The sequence below is a fragment of the Schistocerca piceifrons genome, chromosome 11, assembly GCF_021461385.2.
Source record: "Schistocerca piceifrons isolate TAMUIC-IGC-003096 chromosome 11, iqSchPice1.1, whole genome shotgun sequence".
Classification (NCBI taxonomy): Eukaryota; Metazoa; Arthropoda; class Insecta; order Orthoptera; family Acrididae; genus Schistocerca; species Schistocerca piceifrons.
This window is the reverse complement of record NC_060148.1, coordinates 129,644,798-129,669,036: the sequence shown is the minus strand read 5'-3', so window position 1 is coordinate 129,669,036 and position 24,239 is coordinate 129,644,798. Positions and strand designations below refer to the sequence as shown.

At 38.0% G+C, this 24,239-nt stretch overlaps 1 protein-coding gene across 1 annotated transcript in view; it reads right to left on the bottom strand.

Annotated features, from left to right (window-relative positions):
- LOC124719790 overlaps positions 1-22,559 on the bottom strand; it is a 42,836-nt gene extending 20,277 nt beyond the window's left edge. The window contains exon 1 of the mRNA XM_047244986.1: positions 21,872-22,559. Within this exon, the coding sequence (XP_047100942.1) occupies positions 21,872-22,559 (688 nt within the window). The remainder of the gene's footprint in view (positions 1-21,871) is intronic.
- Between the last annotated feature and the right edge of the window lie 1,680 nt (positions 22,560-24,239).

The following is a 24,239-nucleotide window of genomic DNA, read 5'->3' as shown; positions in this document are numbered from 1 at the left end:
AAAATTCCGCGTCGATAAAAACAGACGATGGTGTCATCTTTTTTATTACATCTTCACAAGCGATGGCTGGTGACAAAATATGCGCTAATTCTACGTACATGATTAAGATTTCGTCTTACCTCGAGAGGACTTTATCCGGCCGTTACTAATCTTCATAATCTTAGAGCAAACGTACGCTACACCTTTTACCACACAACGCGTGTGATCCAGCTGAGCGTAACAGAGCAATATCACATGTGCTAATTGCCATGAACAAAAATGTTTTTACAGTATGTTTTGACGATTTCTGTTCTGGAAGATTTTATCACCCAATCTCCTCCTCCTCAGGAGTTTAGATTAGCATCAAGTGGAGCCATCTGTAACAGAAGGCCAGCTCTGAATGTGCGGGTGTGAAACAGCACTGTCCGGATGCATTAAAATACACTACTGGCCATTAAAATTGCTACACTACGAAGATGACGCGTTACAGACGCGAAATTTAACCGACAGGAAGAAGATGCTGTGATATGCAAATGATTAGCTTTTCAGAGCATTCACACAAGGTTGGCGCCGGTGGCGACACCTACAACGTGCTGGCATGAGGAAAGTTACCAACCGATTTTTCATACACAAGCAGCAGTTGACCGACGTTACCTGGTGAAACGTTGTTGTGATGCCTCGTGTAAGGAGGAGAAATGCGTCCCATCATGTTTCCCACTTTAATAAACGTCGGATTGTAGCCTATCGCGATTGCGGTTTATCGTATCGCGACATTGCTGCTTGCGTTGGTTGAGATCTGATGACTGTTAGCAAAATAAGGAATCGATGGGTTCAGGAGGGTAATACGGAACACCGTGCAGGATCCCAACGGCCTTGTTTCGCTAGCAGTCGAGATGGCAGGCATCTTATCCGCATAGCTGTAATGGATCGTGCAGCCACGTCCCGATCCCTGAGTCAACAGATGGGGACGTTTGCCAGACAACAACCATCTGCACGAACAGTTCGATGATGTTTGCAGCAGCACGGACTATCAGCTCGGAGAGCGTGGCTGCAGTTACCCTTGATGCTGCGTCACAGACAGGAGCGTCTGTGACGATGTACTCGACGACAAACCTGGGTGCACGGATGGCAAAACGTCATTTTTTCGGATGAATCCAGGTTCTGTTTATAGCATCATGAAGGTCACATCCGTATTTGGCGACATCGCGGTGAACCCACATTGGAAACGTGTATTCGTCATTGCCATACTGGCATATCACCCGGCATGATGGTATGGGGTGCCATTGGTTAGACGTCTTGGTCAGCTCTTGTTCGCATTGACGGCTCTTTGAACAGTTGACGTACATTTCAGATGTGTTACGATCTGTGGCTCTACCCTTCATTCGATCCCTGTGAAACCCTACATTCGAGCAGGATAACGCACGACCGCATGTTGCAGGTCCTGTACGGGCCTTTCTGGATACAGAAAATGTTCGACTGCTGGCCTGGCCAGCACATTCTCCAGATCTCTCACCAACTGAAAACGTCTGGTCAATGGTGGCCGAGCAACTGGCTCGTCACAATACGCCAGTCACTACCTTTGATGAACTGTGGTATCGTGTTGAAACTGCACAAGCAGCTGTACCTGTACACACCATCCAAGCTCTGTTTCACTCAATGTCCAGGCGTATCAAGGCCGTTATTACAGCCAGAGGTGGTTGTTATGGGTACTGATCTCTCAGGATCTATGCACCCAAATTGGGTTAAAATGTAATTACATGTCAGTTCTAGTATAATATATTTGTCCAGTGAATACCCGTCTATCATCTGCATTTCTTCTTGGTGTAGCAATTTTAACGGACAGTAATGTAGTACAACCGGCCAGCAACTAGCAAGTGTGATCCGGACGTGGGAAAGGACACGCATCTCGCTACTGGTGTGATACGCGAGATTCTCGTAAGAGTAGATTATACAAAATTTTCCCGTCTTCATTTATATCAGAAGACCGCCATTACTCGCGAGAGAATTTAATTGCCAACATTTCGGAGCGCCAGCAGCAACAAAGCTCTATCGGCCGCGGGAAGTGGAGAACTGTCGGAGAAGAAAATTCAGTTTCTGCGTTACTGGGATCTGCATTTTTGATTGAATCCGAATGTGAAGCAGGTTTCATGAGTTTGTGTGGCGCGTTCTAGCGTTGCAGTGATGTGGACGGCCCGACTGGGAGAAAAAGCGTAACGTCAGCAGGACTCGATCTCAAACAGCAACCAGCAAACAGTGGCGGGTTACTGTGTCGGCGTCGGCTCGTTACTGCATCATCCGCGGCTGGTTACTGCGTGTGTGAGGATTGCTTCCTTCCCACACCCAAATTTTCTTAATCGAATCCTACAAACCAGTTTCTCCATCTTTTTATTAAGGGTTGCTATGGCAACTCTCAACTTCTCCTTGTCTCAATTACTCCAAAAAAAATTCCTCCTTTTCGAGTGCTGATCACTTTGGTCGCCATGTTCTGGTTGTTTTCTGGCGACTAGAGGGAGCAGTGTCGTGCTGCCGTGCCAGACTCCCACTCCCACTTTTCTATTGAGCTTACGTGGAGCTGTTTCGCCCATCTTCTTTTCAGCATAGCCGGCTGCGATTATCTGCCCAACTTCTTCTCCGAAGATAAGATGCTGTTTTGGAGGAATTTTTTATACTCTTAAAATATCTCCGTACACTCAGGATACTTTTAAACCAATCTCACTATATTTTCAGTTCCACAAACAAGTCACCGTATAAATGATTCATTTTTTGTAAGCCCAACAATTACCAGTCCAACAGATACTCTTACATACCGGTACTTTATAACAAATAAAATCTAGAAAGTTCTTGCAAGTCCACCATCCGGACCTCACGAAAGTACATGAATAAGTAAGTGTCTTGTCTTTTCTTTAACAACATTCAGCTGTTCTCAATAATGACTGACGTACCACCATCAAAGAGCATGGCACGTTTGCTCCTTGATCTGGGTGTGGAACTTCTGAGGCGAGCGCTGCGACTACCTGCCTGCTCCGATTGACCGTCCGATACACGCCAGTCCTGCACACAGATAATTGTGGTGCAGTAGACACAGTTCCACTTTCAGTTACTCATCTTTAAAATAACGCCTGTTCGAGATGGTGGAAATAAGAGTGTCTCTAGAATTTACCCCGAAATTCTCGAGGCACTACAGAAGGTATCAGCCAACAGACATTCATCACAATTAGACAACATATATTCAGTATCTCCACTATGTGGTGTGTAGCAACTACCCTTTTCATAACATTGTCATTATTACATAATGGATTTTCCATTGTGTAAGATTAGAGTTTAATGTCCCATTGGCCACAGTAACAAGGACAGACTATCAGGTTTCTACCAACAGACAGTACATGCAATGGATACCATGTCAAGACTGGAGCTTATCTTTTACTATGTGGTCTCCATCTAGATGGACACAATCTTCCACAAGGTTTTTCGCATCAGATCTGTGGCTAAGTAGCAGCCAACTGAATGTTGCTTCAAACCGAATTAGTGATACAGAAAGAAAATAAACAGAGAGGAAATTTGTTCAGGGCATAAACTTGAAACTGGTAATAAATTGATAGATTATTTGACCTAAAGTTGGCTTTCACTACACAATGTGTTTTCACAGAAGTAGTTTTCTTCTTAATTGAAATTCGTGACATCATGACATTATTATGTTTGAGAATTATTTCCAAACTAAAAAAATATATATAAAAAGATTTTAGTGGCAACTGAAGTACAGTAAGTTTGATTTCGTGGCTATTATTTATTTCCGTTTATCTTCTATCCTTTCCTGATTTTCTTCAGCTGCCATACATAGCACAGCTGTTTATGCCAGAATGATGGATTTTCATTTCCTTAGAATGCAAATGAAGGTGGAAAAAATACTATTTAGGTCAAACAAGGTAAAAAAATACGGAAACCCTGCAAACAGCAAAAGAATGAAATACCGCGTAACGAGCTTCAGTAGTTATGTGAGGCTATTTGTCTGTATGGAGGTTGAGAAGCTGGAAGACTGCAGTGAAGTGCAGGAAGGCTTGCAGAGAATCAACAATTGGTGCAGCTGCTGACACTGTGAGTCACTGTCAAAACAGATCTCCTTGTTGATACACCACTCTGTAGTGAGCAACAGTTTGTCACTCAAGAGATCATTCCAATTTCCGTCTACTGAAGTCTTGCTACAAGAACTGCTCTCCACACAACAATGATCTGTACCTGTGCACATTTTTGCATTTATGCAAAAGCAAAGTCAGTTACGTTGTATTTGTTTCTTTAGTGACAGTACGTCTATAGGTAGTAAGTTTCCGGTAACATTACAGTGAGAGATATACATAAGATGAAATGGGTTGTGGCTAAGACTGTCAATTCGTTTGTTTATCAGGTGCATAGTTTATCAGAGGCCATCAACTGATTTGGACATAAACCTACAAGAATGAAGTCACCTCTTTTGTCTTGGATGAATACAGTTTAAAATAATATAACATATCATACAGCTGTGTTACTTGCCTGGTTTATGCTTTAGGGGCAAAGGTTGTGAGAATTCCTGGTCTTATGATGCAATAAATCCATCATTTGTGGATGACCTGGGCAATAATTTACTTATTTCTGCAAACATGTTTGGGAAAAATAATTTCTTAATAGAGACTCTCCTTCTGTGTATTTAACGAGACAATATTAACGGACAAAATTTCTGTGATTGAAATGGAAATGTCTAGTTGCAGGCACTGATTTGATTGTGTTACTTAATCTATAGTTATTGTAAATGTAAATGATGTAATGATGTGGTTGAGAGATGGTTATGACAATTCACTTCATGGAGTATGGCTGGTGAGTGCCATCACCCAATATCACTCCAGACTGGAACAAGTGAACCATATTGTTCACCAGGGCTTTATCTCTCTTCCTGCCCTGAAAGAGGGACATTCTACCCAAGATCATTTGCGCTCCTCCTAAAGTGGTGTTTCATTGCCCACCCAATCTACACTTCATCCTAGTGTATCTCTGTGCCACGCCCACTCACATCCGCTTATCGCAGAGATCACATATATTTGACAGACCAAAGTACAAGATCTGCCTTCTACTCTAGTCATGTCACTGGCTTATCCTACCCCATCAGAGGCTGGGCCACCTGTGAAAGCAGCCATCATATACCAGCTCTGGTACAATCACGGCACAGATTTCTGTATTGTATGACTACTGACCAGCTGTCCACCAGGATGAATCGCCATCTCCAAACTGTAGCCAAAAGCAAAGTAGACCGTACTTGTGGCACAACATGCAGCTCAACACAAAATGATTGATTTTAATGGCTGATTCATAACCTAGATTATATAGATCCTCCTCTCCACCACTAGCTTTTCTGAACCACACAAACAGTCTGTTTCTGAAATTATCCTGCCCTCAACCGACAGTAACCTGTTACCCCCACATCTTCAACCCAACAATCTCTGTCCTGTACATCCTGTCTCCCCTCCCAAGTTAAGCTGCTTTCAGCATGTGCCCCATCCCACTGGCCACTACAATCGTGGCAGCCATATACCTGCCACCTCTTCCTCCCACATTCCTAGCCATCAAACTGGCCTGCTCCATTCTAGCTGCTAGCTACCCATTACCATCTCATCTCCCTGCCTCCCACCTCCTTTCCCTCTACTCACCACGCTTGACTCTACCCCACTACAATTTACCCACCTGCCACAAAATAAAAATAACACTGACATTCTAGCCTAGCTGAGCTGGCAGCATGGGAAAAGAGAGAGAGAGAGAGAGAGAGAGAGAGAGAGAGAGAGAGAGAGGGTTTGTTAGTCTAGTTCATCAAAGGATAAATCTTAAAGCTAGCCAGTTTTCTTTCTTGTTTGTGCCTATCAACAACTCAATACTCCTGTTTTTTGGTGAATGGTCCCCTGTAATCCTAAAGTGTTTATCTCGTTTAAAACATGCATATGAACTTCTTTGAGCAGAGTTTCACTAGAAATATTTTTTGTCATAATAGATGTCTTCAAAGGATGAACTGCTTTTCATAAAAACAGAAAAGTAAAGTTCAAAAACTTAAATTAGGGGTGGTGGAGGCAGATGCTCACCCACCAGGGGAGGGAACGTTCCTGTTTCTCACTACTACATCCAGTATGAGTATTTTCCTAAAGTTTCAGAAGCTTATAAATTATTTCCCCTATTTTTCTTAATTTGCCTGGGTATAAGAATGGCGGCAAGCTATAGGTTGTCCACTGATTATTCTTAACTGTTTTTTGAAAAGACAATGTTATATCAAAGAAATAAGACAGATAAACAACTATCAATTATATTCACTGAGTAACACATATTTAGAACAATGGATATGGTGTGTCATTAACAACATGGTTTAACACTGTATCTTATTTTTATTAATATTAGCAGACGCAGATCACTCCATTGCTATCCAAGCCCCCCCCCCAAAAAATCCCCCCATCATCATCCTTCTGCCCCCTCTCCCCCCCCCCCCCCCCCAGTCTCCTCCATCAGGGGGAGGAACAAGCTGTTTGAGGGCATGCTAACTGTCCTTACTAGCCATAGGTTTTAACAACCTTTATTTTTATAGCACTTATATCCCTTTTCTTGCAAAAACAGGGTAATTTCTTTTGTTCAATCTTATCATTTTAAGTTATTTCCTTAGATTTCTGTTACAAATTTTACACATAAATAACACATATAGCTAAAGAAAAGACAAGAACATTGAATTTATATGAGGTACACGTATAGCTAAAAAAATATTATAAGAAAATGGCAAGTAAATAATGTTATGCCTTGAGGTTTTTTCTCAGGTTCCAGCTGTAGCTGGGACTAATCTTTCCCTTTCTGGCATGGCAGCCAAAATGGTATGCCATGATGTCACACAGACTACTCAGTCTTCGGTGTCTTTTATCCTCTTCGATGTTGCTAATATTATGATTCAGTTCTTCCTGTTGTGCAAGCCACCCCTTGTAGTGGATTACTTCATCAGTTGTCACTGTTTGGTCAATCTTCGCTGTTTGAGTTGATCTGACTCTATCCTCTCAGGTAGCCTCCCTCAATCATGTTGTGCAGTTGGCCAACATCACCTTTTTGCCTTTCATCTCAGAGTGATTGTGGATGTCCACCTGGGGTGTCAGCATCTCTCATGTTGTTGAGAGTGATCTTTAATTTTGGAGTCTGTTGTGACACCCATTTGTACACTGACTTGCATCAACCACGACTCTTCTTGTGCTAACTGGTGATGGGCTGCTCAGTAGGTGGCTGGCCTCCTTCAGTAGGGGTCAGGCTGCTTCCAACTCAGCAGATCGTATGCTCCTTGCAACAAAATTATATAGGATTGCCAATGAAGTTTTAAGTAGGTTCAATCCACGTTCACCTATAGTAACTTCATTAACGAACTAGAAATATGTAATTTAAAGAGGTGTCTTATTTTAACTATGAGTCGACAGAACTTTATAAAATCAACATAAGACCATTCACACACCAAAACGTGGGAAGTAACATCGTTCACAGAAGTTACCCCATCCAGTTCAACTCCTGTCTATTGTCTCAACGCTGTCAGACTATGCCCAAATACTGATGCTGCATGCTTGAGGAATGTGCATAAAATACACCAGAAGACATCATTAAGTGCTTCAAGAATGACTACAGATTTCTGGCTTATTTAAGATACATGGGCAGTAAGAGTACATTATGGAAATGCTGATAAAATGACTGTATTCCAATCATGGGATGGTAAGTAATGTTGTAAAATAAATAACTTACGATGTGCGCATTTAAAGTAGTTTTATTTTTCCTATCAACAAGTGAAGAACAGTTCTTGGTACATTTCTTGAGTTTCATCCTTTGTGGCCATTATTCAGAAGCAGTTTAAATCTCTTATTAACGCCCCATTCTCTGAAGAATTTGCTTCTATTCTACATTAAAGTAATAAACATGCTAATCAACAACTGTTAATATAGTGTCTATTCTTATTATCTAATAACTGTACTCACTGTAATATGTAGAGAATTGGTAGTATTTCTACACACTGTGCTGTGATCTTTACAATTACATGTTTAGAGATTTATTATTCAGTTGTGGCAAAGGAAATGCACCGTAAGTATAGATGAGCAAAATGTGGAATTGTAATTTTATTAAACATTACAGTATTGATAGAGATTTTACTACACTGGCATTCATTGTCAAATATTCTAGGTTCAACTTGGTTTGCAGGGACCAAGGGCATCAGGTATATTGCATTAGTAACACCACTGACAAAATACTGTCAAAGAATGTGAATTTTGCCTTGAGGTAGTATCCTGTACAGCTTGCTTCCTGTGTTTAAATATGTATCTAATACTCTTTATTCGTGGGAAAAGCAATTTCTAAATAACCAATTTTTTAATCAGTGATTTTGTAACACTTAAACAAAAAACATTGCAAAAAATTCAAATCTGCTAGGAGTGATAATATTACACAGAAAACCTAAATATTTGGAGCCCATAATGATTAAAAATTATCTTGTATTTAATGTTCTTTGAGTAAACTTGCTGAAGTCTGCGAGTTATGCAATACACCGAGGAATATGTGCAAGACAGTTACACCCTAGTTTCCTTTAGTCAGGACACAATTAAAAATGAAACCAATATTTTTCTTGGTCAATGGTCTTGCCGCAGTGGTAACACTAGTTCCCATCAGGCCATTGATGTTAAGAGCTGTTGGACTCAGCAAGCACTTGGATGAGTCACCATCTGGGTCTGCAAGTGCTGTTGGAAAAAGGTGCACTGAGCCCTTGTGAGGCCTATTGAGAAGCTGCTTGACTGAAGGGTAGCGAAACTGGTCACAAAAGCTGATCATGGCTGGGAGAGTGGTGTGCTGACCACAAGCCCCTCTGTATCCACACCCAGTGATGCCTAAGGGCTGAGGATGACACAGCAGCGAGTCAGTACCTTTGGACCTTCATGGGCTGTTCAGATGGGGCTTTTTACACTTTCTTGTACATGCTGACACCATGTTATAAATGGGTTTACATCCACTGACTATTATATCTAATGTTTGTTGATAGTAAATATTAGAACTGAGAATATTTTATTAAAAATAATAATGATACAGACATATGTTTGATACCCTTTAGAATCAATCCTAAAAATTTGTACTGATGCACAAATCCAAGAGGATATCATACTTAAAAGCACTGGCTGCAACTAATTAATTTACTCAGGAAACTTGGATACATTTTGTTATAAGAGACAGCTTCCATTAATTATGTTATAAGGCACAACTTCGATCAATTTGAACCTGCTTACAGTACTAAAACCTAGGTGTGCCTCTGTAATTTTTACCTGACCCACTTCCCTCCAATACCAAATTGACTTGACGATTCCTTGATGCCTCGAGATGTGTCCTAACAGTCAGTCCCACTGTTTAGTTGTTAGATTAATTTCTCTTCTTACCAAATTTATTCAGTACCACCTATTTAGTTATCCATTATACCCATATAATCTTCACCATTCTTCTCTATCACTACATTTCAGATGCTATATTCTTACGCAAATTAATTTTAAGGTTGCGTAAAAAATACTTTATCTCCCTAAATGAACACTGACATAACAAGATTGAATAGGCGTTTTGTTCTGATGACTGATCTGTAGTGTAACAAGAGGGTTAGGTTAGGGTGGCTAGGTGACAGTTCAGTTGCGTGTGACCAGGCTGAATGGGGAAGCAGAGTGTTAAGAGTAAAGTATTGTCCCATACCTGTGCAGATAGGTATGGGTGAGTACAGTGGAAGTGGTGGGGGTTTCATTGTGTGCAAGTATTATCTGGTAGGGAGGATTCAGTTCAACAGATGAGGCCTACCCAAAAGCAGAACTCCTGAGTTACAGTTAGCGAGTCTGCAAAAGATCATACGGACAGCTCATCCCAGTATGAATAATGATATAACTGACTGGAGTGCCTAATAAGAAAATCACCCCATTATCAAATAATGCAGCTGCTGAACCAAGCACACTGCTCAGCAGATTACTGCAGACTAAGATGGTCACTCCTTCGTATCAAAAAGGTAGACACATTTGGGGCTGTGTGGGTGCCAAACTATTTGGAGCTAGATGTAAAATGTTGATTTGTAGAGTAGCATGATGTCTATGTTCATGCCATATTTAGTGCACTTTTTGCTATAAAAACGAACTGCAAGGTAAATTCAGAAAGCACATATCGGATAGTAAACAAGTATCTCATGAGTACATGACATATATTGTTCGTAATATAAAAAAATGTAGTGGGGGAATGTCATGCTGTCTTTTAACCACGTACAACAAATAGTTCTAGTTTATTTCATGATAAATAATTGAGAAGATCTAACTGGTATTATTAGATCACTTCAGTATATCACTGTTTACATTCCACGCAATTACTGAAGTTTAAGTATTACATTATTTGGTCAACTTTTCATATATCTCCTTATAACAGAAGACTATGTATAAGTGAAGACAATAATGTGCTGCTGCCTAAGAATCGACCTTTACCCTTTTGTGGTGATGACTCATGACTATTCTTATATATAAATGTAAGGTGGAAAGAAGAAGACTATATTATGTGTTAATACACACTGGCTCAGTGAAGATTAGATATAACTGTACATTTCACGGGGGATGGTCCTGGCATACTGTGGCAGCTCGAGCTGGCATTCACCACCTGCTCTAGTTACACCCAAACTACTACCAATAGCTTTTTCCTCTCTTTTCTGTCTCTGGGCGTGTTTTGGTTCTGATTTTCAGTAATATTTGTATGTGATGTAGGCATAAATCTGCCCATTTGTTATGTAGGTCAGATTTCATTGTTACAGTTGTAGTCTCAGTATGTGACAGCAAAAACACAGTTAGTTTTGTTTAAAACGATGTTAATTAAAAGTTATGTCTGATTAAAATTTTACTACAGTAAATAGCAGTGAAAATGTTTTGGGCTATTAAATAGATTTGATAATGATGATACCACTCATTGTAAAGACTAGCATTCCAACTTTTCATTAACACAGTTAAAATTTTGTGGAAATATTAACTTACAAGATAATTATAATAAAGTTCAGATGTAGACATATTTTATGTTGCAGATTTTGACTATGTGCTTATTAGAGTTCATCTTTGACTGCTGTACTTCTGTTACTCCAATTTGTATGCACAGGGTAGCTTACTCCATTAACAGATTGAGACATTAGTTATCTCCCATGATTTTCAGTATTGTGCTTGTACCCATAAACAGATTAGTGCCAATGCACATGAGTAAACCTATTCCATATACTTTTCCGAAGTCCTAGATGACTACACTTTTTGCTAAACAAATTATTATTGATAATTATAGTCTATCCTCAGTATTATTTTTTCTTCATTTGAAGATAGGAATTGGTCATCATCCAACAATAGGACCTTGAAGACAATATATGAAAAAGTGAAACCAAAATTGTGATGGTGTGTACACTTTTGAGCAAACACCATCCTGAAATCATTAAGATTTTCAGCTTTATGACTTCAGACTGCTGTGCTACCGAAGAGATAGCATAGAAGAGACTACATAAATCAAGTTGGTGAGCTTACAGTACTTGTGCAATAGTGTCCTTAGTGTGGACGATACAGTCCTAGAAAACGCAATGGAAGCGGCTGCACTGTTACAGCCCATGTTAAAAATCATAACCATATTTTTGTACTGTATGCCAGACACTAATATTAAAGCAGTTGTACAGACCTTGGAGAAAATTGATTTATTTTTTGCAGAATGGTCTAAGGAAAGGATATATATTTGTAGACATAAAAACTGATTTAAGACTAAGGCAATGACACAATTTAGGTTTCTTAAAATGCTAAGATTGGATGACTTGTATTGCATTACTGATAGTTCATAACAATTTTTCTGTCATCATTATGGTTCATTAATGATACTCCAGAGAATGGCAGGGTTTTGACTACCTCCCATCATGTCCTGAAATGAAAAATATACGCCCCCCCCCCCCCAACACACACACACACACACACACACACACACACACACACACACACACACACACACACACAAAAACAGAGGTATTCCACTGCCTACTCAACTCATGCAATATTTTTGTATGCCCCTATTCCACTCCACCCCTGCTCGAAACCAGTTGTCCCATGGGGCTTATCCTGTAATAGATTCAAAAACTTGACCCATACTACAACCAGTTCTGTCCCAAGAATCTTCCATCGCATCAAAGGCAAGGACAAATGTGAAAGCAGTCATGTGATCCACCAAGTTATCTGCAACCATTTTCTGTCATTCTACATGGTCATGACCACTGCCAATTTGTGTGTCCACATGAATGGCCAGTGTCAAACTGGCCAAGAGACAGCTGGATCACCCGTTTGCTGAGCATGCCACCCAACATGATATGCTCGAATTCAATGACTGCTTCACTGACTGGATTCTTTCCACCCACACCACCACCCTGATTTCAACCTTTCCTGCTCCCACTCCAACCCTACACAACCTTCTACCCCACTGGCAGATTGGCAGAATCCTTTTCCCTTCTCTACTTTACTCCACTTCCCCCTACCAGCCCCAGCATCTGCAGATGCTGCAACCAGCAGCTCACTATCCTGTCTCTACTATGTTCCAGCATGCTCCCTCTCTCTCTCTCCCTCTCCCTCTCACTCTCTTTTGCCTGTTCAATAACAATTTTTGTCAGTTCTACATGACTACATAAAATGCACATGATTTGTTTTTCACTGTAAGGTCAGTCATTCATAGTGGTATCTGAAACTGATACCATGATTTAATGTAGAGTTCACTGCAATAGGTGTGCAATTGCTGACACTTGCAGAATTGTAAGATTCAGTTTTTTGATTCTGCTATCTCTCAATTGTACTTGTAAAATCATAGTTCTTTCATTTTTGACTATGCCATACAGTACTGAGAAGTTCACAATCAATGCTGCTTATTCACTACCTGTATATATTCCAGTTACTGCTCTTGAAATATCTTGGCAGGCTGTTGTACCACTTGGGTCTATTCATAAATTTTTGTTTATGTGAAGTAATGGTATTGTGATCATGTATCTTATTACACACATTTGATTAATCTTTATGATATACAGAAAATAAAAAGTAACTGTGAAAATAAATATCTTTTCTTATGTTTTCTTGTCTCATGTCCTGAAATGAGGTCCTTCCTAAACAAAATTACACCTACTTAACCAAGAGTTGTTTTTTGTAGCTCTTTGTCTTAGGTAATTATCATGAAATATTTATGCTGGATAGTAACTTCTGGAATGTATATCTGACTCAAGTGCTACTGCTCTCTTTTACAACACTGCTCTGTTAGTGTGTGTACTAACCCATAGAAATATTATTATTAGAACACAATATCATTTTGTCAAGAGGAGGGAATTATGTTTGATCCAAGAGCTATAATGCTTATCCCTGAATTTAATCCAGAAAGTTAGGGAAATGCAGTGAAAGGTTTCATGTACTATTTTATTTATTCTATTTGGCCTTCAGCAGTATAACACTATTTAGCCAAGGTTTCCTACACTTGGAATGTGTTGATTGTTTATGGATTCATCACCTCAACAAACTCACTGTATTAGTATGTAGACTACTCCATAATTCCATTGTAAGATGTGCACATTAACACTTTGTGTAGGTATTGTTGTAATTTTAGTTTTCCTAAATTTGCCTGATGAACTTACAGTCACTTAACAGTAACTCTTACAGCCACATCTTGTATATGAATAATAGAAATCTTTACAAAATGGGGTCATTCCTCATATGATTTGTTTACCCCACGAAATAGAAACAAACACTTCATGGGTCAATAAGTGCACTGTACAATATAGCATTTAGTATTGCAGTTTTGGGCAACCTGTTTTTCCAGTTGGAAAGGAAGTTGCTTACAAAATGCTTTTTTAAATGTGCATTCTTCACATACTCAGTTGTATCAGTAGCCAAATTTTATGTTTAATGCATCATTAGGAAGCTTTTCATCATCCTTACGGATTCTACAGTTGCCCAGTGAAAAGCTACACACACTATGTAACATCACTGACATAGTTATATTGCTAGCATTCTTTCATAATGCTAAACGTATGTACTCTCAGTCTCTGAAATTGGTTGAAAATGCAATCCAATATTTCAGTGATGGACATGACATCATTGATTTAAGCTTGAGATTACTTCACATATCTTAGTGCCAAAACACCCAGTGACGAAGATTAACTTCTGCTGTCAACTATTTTTATAGTTGAAATAAACCAAGTCAGCTACTACACTTGATGAACTCTAAACAGTGGCAGGTTCTTTCCATGGTAAAGTCATCATCCAAGTCTACAAAACGTAAATCTTCATAAAATAGCAATTGAAAGAACTTTGTCACTGAGGCTTTACTAACGCTTTAGCACAGAGAAGTTACGTGGATGACTACAGACTGATTTTCCAAACAAGTTCATTAAATACTCACACTGTGGGACTGTAACAGTAACATCTTCTCATATTAGTGACTTTGACGTTGAAATGTGGAATGGATGAGTGCATTCTATGAATTTTTACATTGAGATATTAAGATGAAAATAGCTAATCATGACTCTGCCATGGATATGTTACTGTAACGATTAGTAGGACCTAAATTCCTATTGCTATATAAAGAGAACAATTTCGAAATTAGTGACAATGATATTATGGGGAAGCAAATAATAATTTGGTTTATCTATGTGATATATGAATGGGAAATAAAAAAGTTGGGTAGATTATTTTATTCATACCATGTGCACTGCTGTGGGAATTTACAGAGCTTCTTGTAAATTCAACAGGATAGTAGTTTTCTTTATTTCTTAACAGTCAAATTACTCTGATAACCAAAGATATTTTGTAGTTCAGAAAAATTACAGCAAGAAAATTATAACTACATTTATGATTTCATAAACATACTTAAAGGTCCAAATTATAATATCATTTCTTGGGTGTGGAAATTTTAATTATAAATAACATTTTAGTTAATGGCTTGTCACAAATAATAAAATGTACACTGATAAGAATGAAATGAGGGCTTTCAGATAATTTATGTCATTCTGTAAATAAACAATTATTAGCTCACAATATGTTCCTGAGCATATGGCTTCTGAATAAAGCAAATTACAGATATCTCTTAAGAGAACATGTACAGCGAAAAATTAACTATACCATTGGCATTAAAAGAACACAGATAAACTGATGAATAATGAATTTTACTGAAACATCATCTAAATACAAATTTTGGTGTTTTATATAAAAGTGGTACATCTACTACTAGCCTAATATAAAAAAGAAATGTAAGAAGTAGATTTATAGCAAATGGAGTTACTCCAACTTGCTAAGTTTCAAGTTCATTTGCTGCCCCCAGCTCAAAAAAGCGAGTCTACAGTTCTCAAATCCAAAGTGGTGCATATCAATCAGTGATTATGAAGCTACTGTTGATTGTTGTTGCACTGCAGATAATCTAGCAAGATTATGAAAACCTGCCCAATTTGGGATATCTTTAACCCAGCACACAGCACTTGTATACATAGTACACAGCACTACAAAGGCAAACTTAAGAGAGAGTGGCATATGGGGGCAGTCAAATTAATATGAAAAAGGTGGAGAAAAAAGTCAGTAAACTATTCATTAATACAGAAGTAATTGCCTTACAACGGTCAACGCTTTTGTGAAAAATGACAGTAGTTGCCAGGTACACACCTCTTTATCTGAGGCAAAGGGACAGCCATGAATGTCTTTCTTCAGTGCTCCAAAAATATAGAAATCACATGGGGAGAGATTGGGACTTTATGAAGAACATGCAAGTGTTTCCCAGCAAAACTTCTACAGCGTACTCAATACAACCATGGCAGGCATTTTATTGGCTGTTTTCTTAAACTATGTTGCAGAGTTTTGTCTGGGAAGCCTTCACACAACCTCCACACAGTCCCAATCTCTCCTCATGTGATTTCCATATTTTTGGAGCCTTAAAGAAACTTTCGTGGTCTTTCATTTGGTTCACACCAAGAGGTGCACACATGAGTACAATCATTGTTTTGTAGACAACCGCAAACATTTTTCCATAAAGCGGTTGACCATCTTGTCTCACAGTGGCATAAATGTATTCACGGCTATGGTGATTACTTTTGAAATACTGAACAGTTTACTTACTTTTTTCCATCAGCCTTGTTTTCATTTGACTGCTCCTTATACATGGAGCTTTTATCTAGTGTACTCTTTCTGAAGTTTGTATCAGTGTAACCAAATTTATTACAACAAAAAAGATGAAGGTGACAGGATTCAGATCCCATGCAGAGCCAAACACAACTTTCAAATTATTTTTTAATTCTGCTATGTTGACTCAATGATGAATCTATCATGGCAGACCCATGATTACATTAATTAACACTTACATGATACCCTCCACCACACAAAAATTCATAAGACCAATTTCGTTTATCAGTTTCTTTGGGCGGCTGTGAGGAACAAGGACATAACTGACAAGAAACACATAACACTGGACATTATAATAAATGCATAACGGAGATGCTGAGTCAAGAAAGGTACAACAAAATGACTGTCAGACAAAGCTTTCATTCAAACAGCCCTTCATCAGAATCTCTCTCTCTCTCTCTCTCTCTCTCTCTCTCTCTCTCTCTCTCTCTCTCTGTGGCCATGTCTGTGCGAGTTGCGTTTGTGTGTTGTATGCTGTCTAACTCTAATGAAGACCTGTTTAGCCGAAAGCTGTGTTTGACAGCCTTTTTGTTGTGCTACCACTATATGGTGAGTAGCAACTATCCTTTTCACAATACTGTCAAACATAAATCTTCCTTTTTTAATGCTGTGAAATGACAAAGTAGTCCAGGTACAGTTACTGGTGTCACTATTTTAAACCAAACAACTGCTTTTGTTGTTATAGCCAGTGCTCGATTTGTGATGGTATGCTCTGGTAAGTCACAGTACTGGTACCTCTTCCTTTTTACAAATCAATCACAGGTCATAGCTACACACACACACACACACACACACACACACACACACACACACACACACACACACACACACACACACACACACAGAAAGAGAGAGAGAGAGAGAGAGAGAGAGAGAGAGAGAGAGAAACAGTATGCAATGATTCTGTAATTACTTTCTCTGGGTGGGGATGTGAGCAGGAATTGTGAACAACACACATATAAAATGAGATGATATAACATATGTAAGAGATATAAGTCTTTTTGCAATAAACAAATTTATTTTACTGCAGTTGTTTTTAAAATGTCATACTAAAAAATTACATTCACTGCAACAGTATCTCCAACACAAGATATACAAGTGTTATCCACTTCAATAAACATTTTATAACAGTGAGTTTTCACAGTGGAATGTAAACCATTTGATATTTTTAAAGTGTATCTATGATACTAATATTGGCAGTGCCATAACATTAATATATTACCGGACACATTAATTTGGCACAAATGGTAAAATATAAAATAACAGTCCTGGGTATTCGCCATGGCCTATCCTTAGTAACCATCCCAGAAAATATAGGGTGCTGGCAGAGAGCATTTGGTTGTACAGTCATGTAGTTCTGGTGTGGTACTGGATTTGCGATGTGTTTCTGAAGATAAATCAAGGGTATACTGAATGAATTAGTGAATACTTTTGATAGAACCTGGCAGTAATGAAAAGAACAAACATTTACTGCATGTCATATTAGAAAAGAATTAAGTATGTACTGATTAGTAACATAAATTTTGTATGTAGAGCACACCATTCCATCGCCAATGAGATACAAATCAATCTCAAATGAAGTACCTAGGAGAAAAACTCATACATTTGGGCATGTATTAAGTTGTCAAGTGGTGAGACAGAATCAGCTAATCTGATGATGTACTGCATTCACATTGCAAGTGGGCAGCTGCAGATAGTCATGCTACGGATTTACGGACAGTCACTATGTAGGTGCATGTTCAAGGCATTAAGTATTCTAACAGCACCTTCACATTATATACATTTACTAATTTGGCATGACATAAATAAACCATCACAATTTCAAAAGAACAGATATTTCTTCTACGCATTCATTGTATTCTGTACATCCCACCATAAAGGTGAACCTACAGGTCTGCGGAACAAGTGAAGGCACACTTTAATAAAAAACAACCAAACATTGCTTATGTTGTACACTATCTTAACAAGAAACTATCACAATAGTGCTTAATACTAAGTCTGTTTATACCAGTTAAATGTCTCATTATTTTCATCATGGCAGTGACAACAGCAACCATTACAAAATTGTCTCGAATGAAAAACAGCCACAGTTGCACTAAATTATGTTTATTTTGAACCTTGACCATGGTTTCAGCTATAATAACATAGCCTTCTTCAGAAGTCATACACACTAATAAATGAAAAATGTCTTAGCCCAGTGGCTGTAGTATAACAGAGGTAGTGGCAGAGGACATACAGTGCCATATGTAATTTTACTTATGTTCGAAACAGGCTTATGTCTGTTGAAGTTATTTTATTGGTCTTGATGCATTTGCTGAGCTAAGACATTTTTCAGTTATTAGTGTGCATGACTTGTGAAGAAGGCTACATTATTATAGCTGAAACCATGGTCAAGGTTTAAAATAAACATAATTTAGTGCAACTGTGGGCTGTTTTTCATTCGAGACCAGTTAAATGTGTTCTAGTGTATTAGAAGGACAGCTGCTGCTACTTCAATTATATTAGGTAGCTGCAGGCTGTCTTGTCAGAAAATTAATATTTACTTCATTAATCAAGTATTTTTTTAAGAAAAGAATAACCTAAATATGTAATTACACAGGACAGTTTACAGAACACTACTTGCCATCCATCTAATGAAGGAATCAAATCCCTGCACTAAGATAATCAGTGGAAGGAGTCTCTAATGAGGTATGTTTTAAAACCTCCTTTGAATTGGCTGAGATAACTAATTATTTGCTGCATGTTAGATGGGAGCTTCTCAGATATCTTCATACCATAGTACACAACTTTGTTAATTCTTAGGTAAGGCTGCAAAGTTTACACAAAAGTTATACTTCCGTCTTGTATTGATAGTGCAGATCACAGTTCAGCTTGAATTGATTTTTCACAACCACACTACACCTTGAGTAAAGTAACACTATGATTGTGGCAGTGGCTAGGAGTCAGCCAAGTGCAGTTCTTTCTTGACACCTATGTGCCCCCTTAAATGACCGACTTTCTAGGCACCACACAGCTTTCTCAGGCACAGTAAGGGGAGAGCCCACTGTTGCTCTGTCTACCAACCCCACTGACGTACTTCCCACTGCTGCTGACAATAATACAAGTAATCCGAACATATGTTTTGCTTTATTTTCATTGCATGTGCAGCTTTTGCTCATTCTAAGTATGTGGAAGGATGTACATAATGAACAACCCTGCCCCACCATAACTCTCTGTCAACCAAGAAGTTATTTTAATCAAAATTTAGAAGAAAACATAACAATAGTTTTTATCACTAAGTCTGCCAAAAGTTCTCAAAAGCATTCAACAATAGCCACAATATACAATAAATATGTACCATCTGATGATAAATCACTTATCAGTTTAAAACCGCTCATGGTAAATAGAAACTGAAGAATAAAACCAAAGGAAAGTATCTATTGTGAACATTTACACGAATTTAAATCTGAACTGATATTGCTTCTTCTGGCAACTTCTCTAAAGATGGATATTTAACAAAAACCTTGTGGTATAAGAGACTAAAATGATTGCGTGTGCTATTTAGAAGTAGATGTAAATATTCTGTAACAGTAACATGAGCAGTGACACAGACCAATATGTTCATCATTATTACTTTTCATCCAATAAACTGGCTGGTAATCTGTAAATATCCAATATGTAGCCATAAACACAAAAAAGAGTACCGAGTGTAAACCAATGTAAACTACACCATTTTGGTAGAAACAGACCAATGATCCTTGGAACATAGCACTATTCTTAATTAATCAAAACACACACAAACTATATCCAAGAACAAAATCAGTTTATATAAAGTGATCTACTTCTATATTATGTAAGGTAGATTGGCATAAAGACATGTTTCGACCAGTAATGCCATCGACCTAGTGTACACTATTTCAAGCACATGCGAACAAACATAAATAACATGTGTAGTATTTAACTTCAGCAATAGAATGAAACTATCAGGAAAACCAAATGAAGAGGACAAACTTAATAAATGACAGTAAGAATAATGACAACACTGCAAAACAAAATCCACAAAATTTAACAAAAAAATACAAAAATGTAAGCTAGTGGTGGTGTAAATTTCGCATGACCTATATATCTCTAATGAAGACCTTGATACCAGTAACTCAAAAACCTAAAACAATTTACACTTGACCTACCTAGCTCTAACAAAGCCCTCGATATCAGGAACCAACCAATCTACAACATTATTATTATTATTATTAAGCATTACAATCCATGAAGGCTTTTTGCTGCAGAATGGACAATGTTGAACCACTTTGCTCTGTCTTTACAAGTAATTTGCCACTGTCTGTCATGTCCTAGTTTTCTGAGATCGTCTTGAATATTGTCCAAGTATCTCATGCGTGGGCGTCCAAGAGGTCGTCTTCCGGTGGGAATCTCTTCAGTCACTTTCTTGATGGTCCTGTTTGGTGGTGCTCTGATGACATGCCCTATCCATTTCAGTCTTTTGGCTTTAATTTTGGCCACTATATCGGAGTCTTTATATAATTTGTAAATTTCATTGTTATTTAGCAATCTCCATTCATCACTGATCCTATCTCTTATGGGTCCAAATATTTTTCTCAAAATTTTTCGTTCAAATACTCTTAATCTGTTTTCCTCTTTTTTTGTGAGAGTCCAGGTTTCAGATCCATAGGTGAGTACTGGTATAATCAATGATTTGTATACTTGTAGTTTGGTGTTCCTAGAAATTAACTTGCTTTTGAAAACTGTCAAGAGACTATAGTAGCATTTGTTAGCCTTCTGAATTCGTGATTCTATTTCAATTTTTATGGAGTTGTCAGAGGTTACTATTGTACCAAGGTAATTAAATTCATTTGTCTTTGTGAACGCTGTGTTATTAATTTGCAGTACATTATTATTTGATGGATAGCGGGATAAGATAAAGTACATTGTTTTGTCTGTATTCAGCTGGAGGCCTGTGCCATTTGTGGCTTTAATTAATTGTGCTGTAAGAAGCTTCAAATCATTCTCACTGTCAGATAATAATGCAATGTCATCAGCGTATGCTACAATGTTAATTTTGCTTTCCAGTTGTGCTCCAATTTGTAGTAGCTTTACTTTTTGGATTATTCTATTGATTACTATGTTAAAAAGAACTGGTGAGAGTGAATCCCCTTGTTTGACTCCAGTTTTAACCTCAAAGTCTTCAGAAAGTTTGCTAGCTACTTTTATTTTGTATTTTGAGTTTAAAGTGCAAGATTTTATTAAATTTATCAATTTGTTAGGGATGCCAATCTGCCTCATGCACTTCCATAAATATTCCCTGTTGATACTGTCAAAAGCTTTTTTAAAATCAATGAAAAGCATATGTACATTTTGATTGAATTCATATTTCTTTTCACCCAACATCCTTAGGACATATATATTGTCAATAGTCGATCTGTTAGGTCTAAATCCACATTGGGCATCATCTAGGGAGTCTTCAACGTAAGGGCTTATCCTTGCTAACAGTATATTTGTCAGAATTTTATATGTTGTGTTTAGTAACGCAATTCCTCTGTAGTTTGAACAATTTGTTGGATCCCCCTTCTTGTATATAGGGCACACAACTACTTCTTTCCAATCATGTGGGACCTGTTCCTGCTTCCCGATGTTGGTGATGATTTTGTGTAAGCAGTTTACAAAAGGAAATTTACTGAGCTTCCATATATCTGTGTCTATACCATCACTTCCAGGAGCTTTATGTCTCTTCAGCTTCTTGATGCTTTCTTTAATTTCTGCTAAGCTGGGCTCTTCGTCCGATGGGTCAGCAGTAAGATATTCATTGTCATCTTCCTGAGAGACGCTTATAGTTGGAGCATTTAGTAACTCATTAAAATATTCCTTCCATCTGTTAGCAATGTCACTTCTTTCTGTTAGCAAGGAGCCATCTGGGTCTGTTATGAACTGTCCATAATTTTTTATATTCCCACTTTTAAACATATTTATGATCTTGAAAAATCCTCTGGAGTCTGTGGTACGGTCATTCTCAGCTCTTTTTAATTTGTAATTCATAAAATCCCTTTTCTTTTTCCTAATGAGTTTCCTGGCAAGTTTCTGTTTCTCTTCAAAAATAAGTTTGTTTTGTGTTATTGGTTTTTGTAGGAATTTTTCCCTTGCTAATTTTCTATCTTCGATAGCGTTCGAGCACTCGGCATCAAACCAGGGGTTCTTAGTTGTAGTAAAATGTCCCAAAACTGAGGTAGTTGCTCGTGTGATATTTTCTTTCAGAGCGTTCCAGGCTTGATTAGTATCATCATTGTTAATTTTACTTTCCACTTCAGGTTTGTGTGTTTCTAATTCTCTAATGTACTGGTTGAGAATGTTTGGGTTTTTCAGTTTCATTGTATTAAACCTAGGAACACCATTTAATTTAGACCATTTATGTCTTGAGAGTGAGATCTTGAACTTGGCTTTTACAAGAAAGTGATCCGAATCACAGTCTGCTCCCCTTTGACTTCTGATATCATGTATGCATTTATGATGTTGTTTTTCGATTAATACATGATCAATTTGATTTTTTGTGATGCCATCTCTTGAAGCCCATGTTTGTTTATGTATATCTTTATGTGCAAAATATGTACTTTTGATCAACATGTTTTTGGAAGTGGCAAAGCTAATAAGTTTTGTTCCGTTTTCATTACTCTGCTGATGTAGACTATGAGGTCCAATTGTAGGTTTATAATGATTTTCATGTCCTAACTTGGCATTGAAATCTCCTAGAATTATTTTAATTGAATTTTTCGAGAATGTATCATATACCTGTTCCAATTTGTTGTAAAATTCTTCTTTAATATTGTCCTCTTTATCCTCTGTTGGAGCATGGCAATTTATAACATTTAAAGTCTTATATTTGCATTGAATCGTAATGTGAGATATCCTTTCATTCACTGCCTCAAATTTCCTAATGAAAGGTAACAATTTGTTGTTTATTATAAATCCTGTCCCTAGTGCATGTATTTGTGTATCATTTCCCCCATACATTATTGCATACTTATTTTTGTTTATACTTCCATTACCCGTCCATCTGGTTTCTTGTACTGCAACTAAATCCATTTTATACCTTTCAAGTTCCTGTATGACATTTATCAGTGATCCTGATCTATAGAGACTTAATACATTCCATGTTCCCATATTCATAACCTTTAAATTTTGCAAGTTCGTCATCAAGTTTGGTGGCCCAGCATTCTTGTCATTCTGATTCGTAGCAATCCATTTTCTCCTACAGGATCCTGTGATAGGGTCGCTGGCCCTAAGCACAACCCCCAACCTGGAGGACCAGGGTCTTGATTTCGGGGATGCCTACCCCTAGAGCAGTTGCTTTCACTTCAGCTAACGAACTTGCTCTGCCCGGCCTGTTGGTCCGCGGGAGGTATTTGATTTCCCTCCTACCACCCATATCTGGGAGGCGTTCCCCGATCCGCCACCTGGGGACGCGCCCTCTAGGAGTTACAGGCTCTCCCGAGGGAATAATCTACAACATGGTGTTGCAAATTTCACTTCACCCACATGCTTCAAGCAAAGCCCTAGATACCACAGTCCCACTTACTCTATCTAAACCAAAGTTATCAGTACAACAAACCAAACCGTGTTGACATGACTAACATCAGAAATCTATCCTAACCAGCGTGGTATATCAATACCCATGATACCTATCAATAACAATCTAACAATTACCAAACACTAACAAGGAAATACCGAAAATTCATGAAAACTTTTCATTACCACCAATTTCAATATATACACACAACTCTGCCCATTGCACCAAGCAATGAGCTAGTCATAAATATCTGTATCTTCTTCATAACTGTAGAAAAGAGAAAAATATTATATCTCTGACCACAATAAACTCATGGCACTAATATTTCCAAACATAAAAATGAATCCATGAGGCAAAATATGCAAATTCAAAATAACTCACCAGAAATCCAGCACAAATTGTTTCCATAGGAACCTGAAACATTCAATTTATGCCAAAAAACTCACTAACAAACATCAAGCACAAGAGAGTGCCATCAAATACAA